The sequence below is a fragment of the Megascapheus bottae genome, chromosome 15 (assembly GCF_031878675.1).
Source record: "Megascapheus bottae isolate mThoBot1 chromosome 15, mThoBot2.hap1, whole genome shotgun sequence".
Taxonomy (NCBI): domain Eukaryota; kingdom Metazoa; phylum Chordata; class Mammalia; order Rodentia; family Geomyidae; genus Megascapheus; species Megascapheus bottae.
In genome coordinates this window covers 22,349,151-22,362,106 of record NC_143523.1, presented here as the reverse complement: position 1 = coordinate 22,362,106, position 12,956 = coordinate 22,349,151, and the positions used below count along the sequence as shown (strand labels likewise).

The window sequence follows — 12,956 nt, the reverse complement described above, 5'->3', positions numbered from 1 at the left end:
TTAATCTGCCCGCAGCTGCCGCCTTTTCATACTGGTAACGCGAGTTCTCCCGGGGCCTAAATTATTGATGGTCGGGGTTTGGAGGGAGAGGAGGGGTGAAGAGTGGAGCTGGAAATGGGGAGACTATAGGGTGGGGGGCAAAGTAAGAGGTTTCAGCCTCTGGCAGCCACCTGACTCAGAGGCCCTCGCCCGGAGGTTTTTGCCCAGGCTTGCTCTTGGTCGCCCCAGAAGAGGCGGGAGAGAATTGAAGGGAGCAGAAGGTGTTCCCGCTTTCCCCGAAATTCACTGGAGGCTGGCGGGGCCGAGGCTGCAGGTTGCTGGCCCGGTTTGGCCAGCCTCGTTGACTGCAAGTCCAGGCGCCTGGATTGATCAGTAACCGAATTTGCAGGTCGATCGTTCTGGGTGCAGGATTTCCAGGCTGCTGTGTGGCCAGGGAGAGTGGCGCTCAGGGTAGTGGCCTCAGGTCTGGCGCTTGGTGGCCACTTCGCCTCCGAGGCCGGGTGCCGGCGTTGGACTGGATTGGAAGTCCAGGGCTTGCTCTTGGTCAGGGGAGAGCACGCCCAAGCTGTTGGGTTTCTCGGCTGGCCACCTAGGTCTGGGAGGTGAGAAGGTCTTGGCTGGCGTGGGCCGGGACATGGGGTGCCCCCTGAGTTCTGTGCCGTGCCACCACGACAAGACGGTGGACCCCCAGCCTAGCGCACCGCGGCTGGCTGCTGAATCCCTGCAGCCTGCTTCCCCCCCCCTCACCCCACCTAGGCTGCTGCGGGGAGACGCGCCACTGTCCCCGCCGGGTCACAGTCTCAGAGCTCGGCAAATCCCCGGCCACTACCTCTTCTGTTTTCCTCTTCCCACCTGATTTTCTTTTCACTTTTGAGGGTAGCGAGGTGAGGGGTAAAGCATATTCCTCCCATTTCTATGACAGAAAACGTAACAGGGAACGATGTAGAAGTCCAATTAAAATTAAATACTGGGGAGGCAGGCAGCCAAGGTGTGTGTGTGTGTGTGTGTGTGTGTGTGTGTGTGTGTGTGTGTGTGTGTGTGTGTGTGTGTGTCACAGCCTCCCGGGTGCTTGCGGCTACCCTGAGCAGACTCAAGTGAGACGTGAAACCCCCAAATCAAAGCCACCTCCCCGGCTCGCACACGCCGACCAGGTCCCTGGCTCGCGGGGAGCGCCGGCGGCGGCTCGCTCTGGTCCGCGCTAGTTCGGGGCGCAGCCGGCCTGATCCCTCCCGGGTCTCCGCATTCATTCATTCCCGCTGGCATTCATTCCCCAGGGCTGCTCTCTTTCTCTTCTCGCCTCTCTCCTGCTTTCTCCTTCCTGCCTTCATTTTGTCCCTCGTGTCGCCCTTGTGTCACGGTCTTTCCCAGTCCTCCGCCCAGCGCCTACGTTTCCGCGTCTCCACGGCCCCGCGGGTTCCAATCTCGACCCCTCCACCCTTCTCCGAGAGTTCGGGAACATTTCCCCTCAGCCCTGCGCGCTCCTTTCGCACGTCCCGGGCCTCGGACCCTGACTAATGACCGGTCCCTCCTGTGTGTGGGGTGTTGTGTTTTTTCTTGTCTCTCCCCAGCAGGGCACGGGGGTGTGAACCAGCTCGGGGGGGTGTTTGTGAACGGCCGGCCTCTCCCGGACGTGGTGCGGCAGCGCATCGTGGAGCTGGCGCACCAGGGCGTGCGGCCCTGTGACATCTCCCGGCAGCTGCGGGTCAGCCACGGCTGTGTCAGCAAAATCCTGGGCAGGTGAGGGCCCGGAGCTGTCCCTGGAGACGCCCTGCCTCCTTCCTTCCCCCCAAGGGCTGGGGCTTAAGTTGCCCGAACCAAACGGGAGTGGGAAACCTAGAGGTGGAAGAGAGCCGCGGAAGGGCCTCTCTGTTTGGAAAAAGGCATTCAAACCGTGACCCGCCCCAGGAAGGAGGCTGGAGGAGAGGGTACCCAACGCCTTTACTAGGGCTAGGGTGGCACGAAGGAGCCCTACTGGAGGCTTCATAAACGGAGGGATGTTTCCTCCAGCCCGTGGGCAGGGGTTGTAGAAGCCGGGCGAGAACAGAACCGGTTTCCAAGGAGGCGATAAGGTAGCGTTGAGGAAGTAAAAAGAGAGCCCTAGTTGCCACAGAGGCTCTGTCCTCAGTGGGAAACGGCTGGAGGTAGTACCTGAGCCCCGGTCAGTGGGAGGACCCGAGGGCCCTTCCTTTCCCATTCCCAAATGGAAGCCTATTCTAACCCATGCGCACGCAGCCCCTTGGAGTGGCTGTGTCTCAAGAGGGAGGTCCACCCTAGCTCTTCCCCTTCCTTCTGCATCATCCTCCCTCACCCTAGCCCAAGCACCCTCTGGAAGGTCAGCTCAGCTGGGCCTTGGGGGCAGGAGTGTGGCTTAGCAGCTTCCAAGCCTGCAGCCCCCTTGCCCCTGCCCACTTCTTGCTGATCCCGCCGGGCCTTCCCTGGCGTAGGTACTACGAGACTGGCAGCATCAAGCCTGGTGTGATTGGTGGCTCCAAGCCCAAGGTGGCAACGCCCAAAGTGGTGGACAAGATTGCTGAATACAAACGACAGAACCCAACTATGTTCGCCTGGGAAATTCGGGACCGGCTCCTGGCTGAAGGCATCTGTGACAACGACACTGTGCCCAGCGTCTCTTCCATCAACAGGTGAGCAAGTTCCTAGGGCTCCCAGCTCCTGCCACTGGGCCCTCTCCTCAGACCCTGGTGGTCTCTGCTCTTTGTACGGTCTCTGCCCTTCTTTCTAGCTCCCAGCACTGTGGGCAGGGAGAGAGGACCTGGAAGGCAAAGATAGATAGATAGACAGACAGACAGATAGACAGACAGACAGACAGACAGACAGACAAACAGACAGACAAAGGCTGTCTTCAGTTCAGAGCTGGGCATTCCCTGCCAGACTTCTCCCGCCAGCGTCCTGGAAATGAATCCAAGTGTTTGTGGTAATTAAGACTCCAAGATTACGCGCCTCGGGATCTAGAGACAATCACAGCTCATAGCAAAGCCTTTAAAATGACCAGTGTCTATTCATCGCCTCCAAACAGACTTCCTTTTCTAAAAGCATGTGCCCTTCCCCAGGGGTAGCCGCTGGCCCTGGCTCCCTCATGCTCTCAGCCAACTCCCACAAAACTTGCCTCCCAGGAGCCCAGTCTTGCTAGCCAGCTCTGCACAAATTTCCGGCCTAGAAGCACTGGCATCCATGCCTGAGGAGCAAATGCCAACCACCAGCCAGTAATTGGCAAGAACTAGAAGAGGTAGCAAGAAGTGGGAAACCAGGCAAGGAGGAAAAACTGAGACCCTGAGATTGACCCTTGGAAGTTACCCCTACCATCTAGAATGTCTATCTCAAGGCTGAAGATCGTGCTGACAACAGGTTTAGGCAGCTAGAGATAACACAGGCTTACTTCAGTTAACTCAACTTATAGGATAGGTAGGTCTCTTAATCCCCAAGCCACTGTAATGTGCTATGCTACTTGGGAGAACACACGGCCATGCTCCATGCGTGTGTGTGTGTGTGTGTGTGTGTGTGTGTGTGTGTGTACACCTCCCAGCCAGTGTACCAAAGTGCCTGTCTGTGGTTATAATGAAACACATAAGCAGTGTTTGGATCAGATACCCAGGTGCCTTTACATTTGCAAACCTATACAACCACATATCTGAAGAATCTGCACCAGTCATACACCAGTCAGAAGCAAATTGACCCCCCCATTTAAAGCACCCTTAGAAGAGAAAAGGGACAAGGGTTTCATACCCTGTTATTCTTTGTACTCTTCATAGTCCCATTATCAGGACAACTAATAATTCAGATGGTACCTTTTTCTGAAACTGGCATCACCTATCACATTTTTAAAAAAATATTTTGCAAATGATATGGAATTATCCCAAATCATCCTGCAAACAGCAGGTAAAATTAGCTGGTAGAATGTACCTTGGCTAAAGAAGATTCCCTCTGCCACACTCCTGCTGTAACGTACTGTGAGGCGACCTCAGAAATTATCCCAGTGTGTGCCATCTGTATTAAAATGGTTATTCAGTTATGAACAGGGTAACATAATACTGATCAGCTAATTATACACCCTCTGAAACCCTCAAGCTCCCTGGGCTTGGCTCAGCCAGGTATTGAAAACATGGTGGTTTGACATTCAGAAGACTAGGTGGTTTGAAAAAGGAATAAGTGCTTTGCATTTAAAAGTCAGAAGGAGGCTGGGAAAGCTCCATGGATGAGGCAATTAATGAGATTGGATAAAGTACTATTTTTGGAGCCACTCAGAAACTTTGTCTCCTGACAAAGATAGACCTGAGGTCTTAGGCTATTCTGTCTTAGGCCAAGTGGCCCCTCTGAGGAGCTATGGTGCTGGACTGAGATGGTAATGCTCTGGAGAACATTTTTGAGAAATGTTTGTGGTTAGTGATGGGATTTGCAAGCCTTTGGGGGAATCTAAGATATAGTTGTAGTGATTTGTTTTTCTTGAATGAGGTGATGAAGGAATGGACCAATAAGGTGAGCACGGCAGCAGCCTCGCCTAGCATTTGTCTTGTACCCTGTCCCTCTCATACGTACCCCATCGCTGAAATGTTGTTGGAAGCTAGCTTAGTCACAAATTTGGGAATGTTTCAACATTCAACCTCCAAGACCAAGCTCTAAAGGTGTTGAGGTGACCCGCTAGAATTTGGAGAAAGTAGACAAGTGAGCCACCAGTGAGATGAGCATGAGGGAAAGAATGGTTTCAGCTTGTCAACTACAGAATCTACCCAGCACAGGATCCTGGTATCTCAGGGGTACGGAGTCTTCCTTTAGGCGCAGAGAAATAGTCACCTGTGAGTAGCTGTTACTAGAGATAGACAGGGAGCAGTGAAGAAGATCCCGGAAGCAAATGGTAGCATAGGCAGCCAGTCCTGGCCCCACAGTTAAGCTTAGGGCAGGACACTCTGTGCTTCGTATTTTAAAAAGAATTCCAGAACTTTCAAACTACCAAGATGAACCTAGACACTCCCTCCTTAGCATCATTCTGTATATGCTCTGTTCTAAAGGGAAAAGTTTACTGCATTCATCTTAATGTCCGAAAAAAGCAAGATATTTCTACAAGTGCTGGTTATGTCAGGAATGGTGTCCTTTTTCAGTGTAGCTAGAACCTGGAGATTTTTCTCTGTGCAGAAAATGGGGGCACTGAAAAACAGTGAGTTTTTAGGGTTTGGGGCTTTAATTTTGGTGAGTTTACACTCAAGTTGAGTCCTTTATAACAGTTAGGATTCAAAGTGTACAGGAGCTGGAGTTAGCAAGAAAGGAAGTCCACATATGCTCATTCACCTGAGCCAAAGGGTTTCATCTCTTCCTCCCCCAAACAGATGCTGTCGTCGCACTTCAAATATGCTTATTATGGCTGTAAACTAAATTGCCTTTCATACTTTAGAAATGGTTTTGGCATTTTCTGATCCTATCGCGATAAAGGCTTGGCGGTCCAATCTCCATTCCTTACTAGCAAATCTGCATAGAAATGCCTCCGAGCCAAAAGATTGGGTCAAGAAAGCCTTTCCACTTCCAGAGACCATTTTCCAAAAGTCCTGAGAGGTGACTATGTGGCATAGGGTATGGAATTTACCTGAACCATTCTAAATATCTGATTACTGATCGCTGAGCATGGAGTTGACAGCTCTTCATCTTTGTATAGCACTGCTGTGGTGGGCAAGTGTTTATAAATAGGTGATTTCAGATTGAAACCTGGTGTGGGAAATGGCCCGGAATGGGGAAGAGATGGAGGGAGATCCATGCACTGAAAGGGGAAAAGTCACCTAGTTACATGGCTGAGCAATTGACTAGGCAGGAAAGATTTCTTTCATTATATACCAGTCTTCAAGTTGGTCACTGCACTGGATAGAGCAATCATTCCTTCAAAAGAACAGTATCAACTCCAGATGGAGTCAAGGGTTACTGATGATGCTATGAGGGTATTGTCCTGGAATAACTGACAACAAAGTCATCACCTTCTATCTACCTTGCTGCCAGGGACTTCCAGCCCCTAGATCTTTGCGTAGACCCTTGCAGAGTCTGCTGCTCACAAATCACCTATTTCTTCTTGTGTTCTCCTTTAGCCTGCTTGATCAAAATGAATATACTCATTCTCCTAGCAGTGACAACACTGGTTTTCATAAGGCTGTCATCCTAGTGCTGTACTAAGGAATTTCAGTCTGTGTCATTCAGATGTCAGCCCCCCTGCCCTATTATTCTCAGGTTTTTGTTTGTTGCCAATCCTAGGGCTTGAGCTCTGGGCCTGGGCACTGTCCCTAGGCTCCTTTTAGCTAGCACTCTATCACTTGAGCCACAGTGTCACTTCTGGCTTTTTTCTGTGGTTAATTGGAGATAAGAGTCTCATGGACTTTCCTGCCTAGGCTGGCTTTGATCCATGATCCTCAGATCTCAGCCTCCTGAGTAGCTAGGATTATAGGCATGAGCCACTGGTGCCAGGGTAAATCTCAGATTTTTACCAGAGAGATAGCAGTGGGGTGACAGTGTTCTACCAGTTACCTTTCCAAGTAAGCTGGGAGCTACTCACTGCAGCAGTCATAGGGGTTCTGGAGACATGTTCTGGATGAGGCTTTATTCCTCTCGGTCTGAACTCAGATTCTAGAACATGGCGTATTTATCTCTTGGACCTGGCTTGGCATGAAGCTGAGACAAAGGAGTGGTATTACCTGTCATAGCTCCATATTGCTGTAGCTATTTGATAATCAGCCTTGATGGTCTCAGGGTAAAGAACCAAGGCAAGATGATGGAATAGGAATAAGACTTCTCCCACAGAGGAGCTAGAGAAATAAGAACAGCAAACTTGCCATTGGGGTCCTGGACCTAACTTGTGGATTGTGATCACACATAGCAGTTTCTTCTGAGCAGCATCCGTCTCAGAAGCCCCCTTGCTCGTGCATTCTTCCAAAGAGAAAGTCTTCTTTGGTAAGATCATCCATCCTTCAAGTGACACAAGGAACCGGCATTGCTGTTGATCTGATTTTAAGAGTTGTCTTCTTGAAAAGTCCATTTTTGTATCCTTAGTTGTTTAGTGTGGGCTTCTAAGCCATTGGTGGCGTCGGTCTGACTGGCTTCCCCTTGTCTGCTTTGTGGGAGTTCAAGCCATAACAGGGCCTTGGAAGGGCTGGCTGTGCTGGGTTCCTATCTCAGTTTTGAGAAGAGGTAGACAGGAAGGGTTATTCCTAACAAAAACTTCAGGTGGGTTTTAGAAGGTTAAGCCAAGAAGGAAAGATAGGGGAAAAAATGAATGAATGAATGAATGAATGAAGAAATAAATACTATCCCAACTATTCAGAGGACTCAACAACACCATCACATCAAATACGAAGAGGTATAAATCTTGTGTCTGCACAGGTAACCTACTCAGTTGCTTTTACTCTTGCTCAGACTGCCTCCATTTATTACCAGCCATGGCCCGGGCAAAGGAGGCTGCTTGGAGGGTGGTCCCCAGTGCAACCCTACACCCTGAGAAGCAACAATCGGCCCATACAGCTAGGGATTTCGATGGGAGCCTTGGAAGGGCCCATCTGTCTGCATGAAAACCAATCAATAACTCTGTAACCAGATCCCTTGTCACAGGGAAATGGACAACACAACAGTTCAATAGAGGAGCCACAAGGGGAATTAGCCAAGTGAAGATGGGGCCAGGCAAAAGCAGCCTTTGAAGGGAAACATGGTACCCGGAGGAGAGAATATTGAAGAGGTAGTAGCGTGTGGAAAGGGATGCCAGGGCTTTGTCTGCTTATTGGCACGAGGAAGGAAATTGCTGAGCAAAGTTGGTCTAGGGAAGGAGAGGCAATGTTGGAAGCTAGGACAATGAGAACTTGCATTTGGAGGGTGTTTGGGGGAATGGATGTGTCGTGCACATTAGATGGTGATAAATGTGAAGGGCTGGGCTTGTGGGCTATAATATTATGACGTCTAGAGACAGTAACAATACTAGTAACTAGTGCAAAAGATTAATCAAATCCTCCCCACTACCTGCTGTCTAAAGAGAGGAGAGCATGGAGAATGAGAATGTTGTTTCCTAGTCTTCTTAGTAGAATTGTTGAAGGAACATTTTCTCCTTTTATTTTTTCCCTCCCTCTTTCTCCCCTTCCTTCCTTTTTGGTGCTGTACTAGGACTTGAACTCATGACTCGAGCTCTACCATTTGAGATAAGAGTTTCAGATAAGAGTCTCAGAGGAGTTGAAGTCATGGATCAGAGAGTAGAATGCCAACTAATGATTGAAAGTCCCAGTCCCAGGGGAAAACACACACACACACACACACACACACACACACACACACGCACACACACACACATCCCAAACAAGAGTCTAGGAGACTTGTCTGTGGGGAGCTGGCTTTACATTCTAACCTCAGATCTCAGTTGCTGAGCTGCAAGGATTATAGGAATACATCACCAGCACTTGGCCTAAAAGAATACTTTTAAACCAATGTTCCATTGTCCACTTGAAATTTCCTAGACCTGAAGCACTAACTACTGTACTTTTTCTTGTAGTGTTCAGATCTGTTGAGCCTCTTGTTCTTGCCAACTGGGGGTATGGGTCTTACATAAGAGAAGAATGTATATACTGTAAAGAATTCCTTCCCCCACACTGCATTCCTTAATGGAATGCAGAAAAGGGCACCCATCAGACTTGCCAATTCTCTGGATCCCTCCTTTGTCTTTTTATATCTCTTACCCCACCATACCAGGTATCTAGAGCACAGAGGGATGCAGATATAGGTGCAGCTATGCAAATGCAGCTCACATTCTCAAGTTCATCTACAGAAAGTAGAAGGACCCCTGAGGATTAGCCATCCCAACCAATGCCAAAGCAGTGGTAGGAGAAAAAAATTCAAATCACCTAGATCTATATAGCACTGAGTCACTGGGCTAAGGAGCAAGTTGAAATATATTCACAATGGTCTACAGATTAAAAGATTATTTTCTGTGGGGTAATGGCCATGGCTCAAGTAGCATAGTGTCTACCTAGCCATCTCTGAGACCCTGAGTTTCAACCCCAGTATCACATACACACACACACACACACACACACACACACCTATATCTTCTCTGTGTGGGTTTGTGCACCCACTTGTGTGTGCTCTGAGAAGGAAGACCTCTAGATATGACCTGTAGTCACAGGCAAAGGCTGTCCTTGTCCAAACAGGAAAATCAGCGAGTCACTGGGTCATCAGACCAAGTTGCAACTGTCAGAGCTTGGCAGAAAATGGCTCATTTCATCATTTGGGCAAAGTGAGGCCAATGTTTCCTTCAAGATTTGTTAGCATTAAAACATCTTGTGGACCAGTTAGCCGTTAGTAAGAGGGGCTTTGCTGTGGTGATGCCACCTTTGGGGTGGAGAGTTGTGTGGCCAGTTGTCTGTCCTCACTTTGACACTTATGCCCCTGCCCTATTGGCAGGGCTTGTTAGTGACTGGCCACTTCACAGCTCAGAAGAGGCTCCTCCAGAGTAACTCTTCTTCCTGAGCTGTGGTTTAGTGACCCACCGGCCAGATCCTCCAGCAGGAGGCCTGGCAGCAGCCTGGCAGCAGAGTTATGGCCAGTCTCTCTCCATTTCCAAGCCCAGCCTCCCAAATCCCCCTACTAATCCAGGTGCCAGGAAGAGGCTCTGGGTAACAAATACATGACTGAACAAGAAGAAGGCTTAGATGCCAGGCATGGCTCAGAGGCAGAGGTAACTGCCTTGGGACTTTCAGAGGTCGTCAGGGCACAGGGGAGCTTCTGGGCCTGTGGGAAACAAAAGGAGAATAGGCTTGCCTGGAGGAGAAGGACAGGAGTATTGGACACTGCCAGGTAAGAAAGGAAGGTATAGAAAAGAGATGGAAATTGAAGTGCTATCGAAGCCAGGCTTCTCTCACAACTTGTCCTTCAACCATAGAAACAGGTAAACACTTTCTTGTATTGCTTGATAAATAATGGTAAGATGCTTTTGTATTATGTTTCTTGAGAAAAAGAGATAGAGGCACTAAGAGTCAGAGTCACATAGCATTCGATTCTAAAGAGGTTCAGGTTTATCAGTGTCCAAGATTCCATGCTGATATTTGCCAAGGGCAGTGATGGAGGTGCATGTGGCCACAGGGGTCGTGACATAAGTGTTTTCATGGCTACAAGAGCTGGAGCACCTGGGACTAGCCTACAGGCCTTGAAAGACAATGTTGAACAACTCTGTGCAGGTCAAATAAAGCACAGCTTTGGACCTGATTCCAACCTGGCCAGCAGTCGGCAGCCTCTCGTCTATGTAATGCTATGCACCGATTGCTCTGCTGTAGGCCAGAGCAGTAGCTTCAAAATAAGTACAAGGCGATCAGACAATCCTTGAGTCCCCTAGTCCAGAGGTCACTGAAGAAGAGGGTAGAGGGATGAGATGATGAAAGAATAAGGCAGAGCATAAAGTCAGCAGCTTTCAGCAGCCTGCCAGATTTTGGAGATGGTTGGAGGAAGCCTGAGTCTCAGGAAGGTGGTGGTCCAGGCTGATGGGTTCCTAAGAAGAGGCCCAAAGGTGAGAATGGAAAAACTAGAGGCCAGCCAGGAAGAATACTGGGCAAATTTCCAAGAAGGGTATGGAGCAAAAATTTGGCATTGGGGGCAACACTTCAGGGCTAAGAGATGTGTGGTTCTTTTCTGAGAGGGAACCACAGAAACATGGGCACAGCCATGGCCAGCTGCCCTCTCAGCATACTGCAAGGTTCTGCCAGTTACCATGGTGCTGCTGCAGTGCAGGTGCTCCAGGCTGGCCCCTGGCAGGCCCAGAAAGGAGAGTGGGAGAGAAGCCAAGAGGAAGACGTTCCACACTGGAGCCTCCTCTGCTTGGAGGCCTTGCTCATTTAACTCTGGGTTTTCTGCTTTGCTTTTCTTTAGTCTTGCCTGATCTGCAGTGTGCTCCTTCTGCAGTGGCCCAGGAGCAGAGGAATGAGAGGACGTATCAGGCAATTCCTGGCACTGTGTGTGACAGGGCAGCCGACTGGAAAGGGAACTGCATTCACCTTGCAAGCACGGTGGAGACAGGAATCAGAGAAAGACAGAGAGGCCTAGGAGAGAGGAAAGGGATAGAAAGGGCAAAGAAAGGGACCTCAGAACTCAAGCAAATGGAAGTGAGGGCAGGGATATGCTCTCTGACCCTACAGTTCCCTCTCAGACCTGGGGTCTATGCTGGGCTCAGGTGTGTAGTCTATATCTGCAAGCAAGGGAAGAAGCTGAAGGAGACTAGGAGCCTTGCAGGCAGAATTAGACCTGATGGACAATGGAGATGGTCAGGGAGGAGTGCTTGCCCTTATCCCCCTAGTTTTCATCCTGATTGTAAAAGCAAGTACTGGCACCTGCCTCTCAGTTATGCCAAGAGAAGTTGATAGATGTGTTCTAGAGTTTCTCTGAAGCTCTGCTTCAGAGAAGGTATATAGGCTGGTGGTATCTAAATCTGGGCTTTCATACACTGGGAAACTGTGCAAATGACCTAGGAAACCCAGAAGATTCAGGCTTATCAAACTGGGAGCTACTGGTGGAAGTAACTGGTTCTGGAATGAGAATTCCTGACATCATCTGGGCAGCCTGCTTGTTTGAGGTATCCGTGAATGGGATCAAAAGAGTGCAAGGTCAAAAGGATTGAAGATGTCCTCATTAGGTCAGTAGGTAAAGGTTGGACCATATCCAAAAGTGTCTGACACAGCTAGACACCAGCACATGCACGCACACACACACACACACACACACACACACACACACATCTGGAAGTGTGGACCCGCTTGAGCAGTATGTGTGTTTTGTCAGTTGAAGGTGAGTATATTCAGTTGTGTGACGGCAGATTGGTGAGGGTGTATAATGGCACATCAGGAGAATTGGTAGCAGTTGCTTCATTTGTGTGTCCGTGCATTTGAACAGGATAGTTGTCTGCTGTCATCTGTAGAGTGGGCAACATTGCCCTAACTTCGGTCTCTTATACTTCTTCCTCTTTCACTTCTTCCACTTCTTCTAGTTAGTTGGTTTGAAGAGGAAGCCAATCTCAGTAGACTAGAATTGAAGATTGAAGAGAATTTGATAAGATAAGGAAGGCCATGTTTCCCCTAGGGAACAATAGAGGTGTCCTGTTCTGCATCTCCTCTGCTTCTTGAAGGGCAGGCAGGCTTCCTACCGACTGTCCAGCCTCTGGGAAAGCAGCAGAGAGGAGCTTCTGTACCACTAGGGTACTGAGGGATAAAGTCTAAGAGACTCCCAGATGAAAGTGGAAAGGAGATGGAAGACAACTGAAATAGAAAAATGAGAGCCAGCTGCTACGGATGCCGACTAGTCCCAGCTAAGGCTTGGTTTTATGATCACAAAAATAAATTGGGAAGGGGCAGCCTCTGAATTCTCAGCCTCCTACAGAGGGCACAGCCCTGGCTTACAGCCAGTTCCTCTTAGAAATAGTGCTAACTCCAATTCTGAGCTCCCTACATGTAACATCTGCATCTACCACCATTTTTCCTTCCTATGACCTTACTTCTGAAGATCAGGTAACTTGCAGTCCCAGGAGACAATCCTGAAGGTCATGAGGACTTCTTAGAAGATGACCTCTTAGGATAAGTATACAAAAAAGTTGAGAGAAATTCATTTCATGGCCAGTGGCTGCTTAGAAAAGGCAAATCCAGCCTACAGATGTGATAAATGTTAACTGAGCATTAATCGCATTAAAGAGGGCCCTATAAACTTTTCATTTCTAATTAAATTCGTCCAGTGATGCTGCCCAAGCGAGTACTCTGAGCCTTTGTTTATGTGGAAAATTAAAATGCAAATACAATGGGATTTATTTCCAAGAGTGGAGTGATGGGCTGGTCCTTCTGGCTACTCGTCTCCAGGCCTGTCAGGCCAGGTAACTGCTTCTCTGGAAGTGCTGTCCCTCTTGAAACAGATTCTTGTATAAAGGGAGAGGCCAGAGGTCAAGGTCAAATGTTATTGAGAAT

The 12,956-nt window shown here is 49.1% G+C and overlaps 1 protein-coding gene across 1 annotated transcript in view; it reads left to right on the top strand.

Annotated features, from left to right (window-relative positions):
• The first annotated feature begins 634 nt into the window (after positions 1-634).
• LOC150053941 (uncharacterized) overlaps positions 635-12,956 on the top strand; it is a 59,968-nt gene continuing 47,646 nt past the window's right edge. Inside the window, exons 1-3 of the mRNA XM_090345520.1 lie at positions 635-791; positions 1,122-1,737; positions 2,445-2,642. Coding sequence (XP_090201646.1) covers positions 635-791; positions 1,122-1,737; positions 2,445-2,642 — 971 coding nt within the window. The remainder of the gene's footprint in view (positions 792-1,121; positions 1,738-2,444; positions 2,643-12,956) is intronic.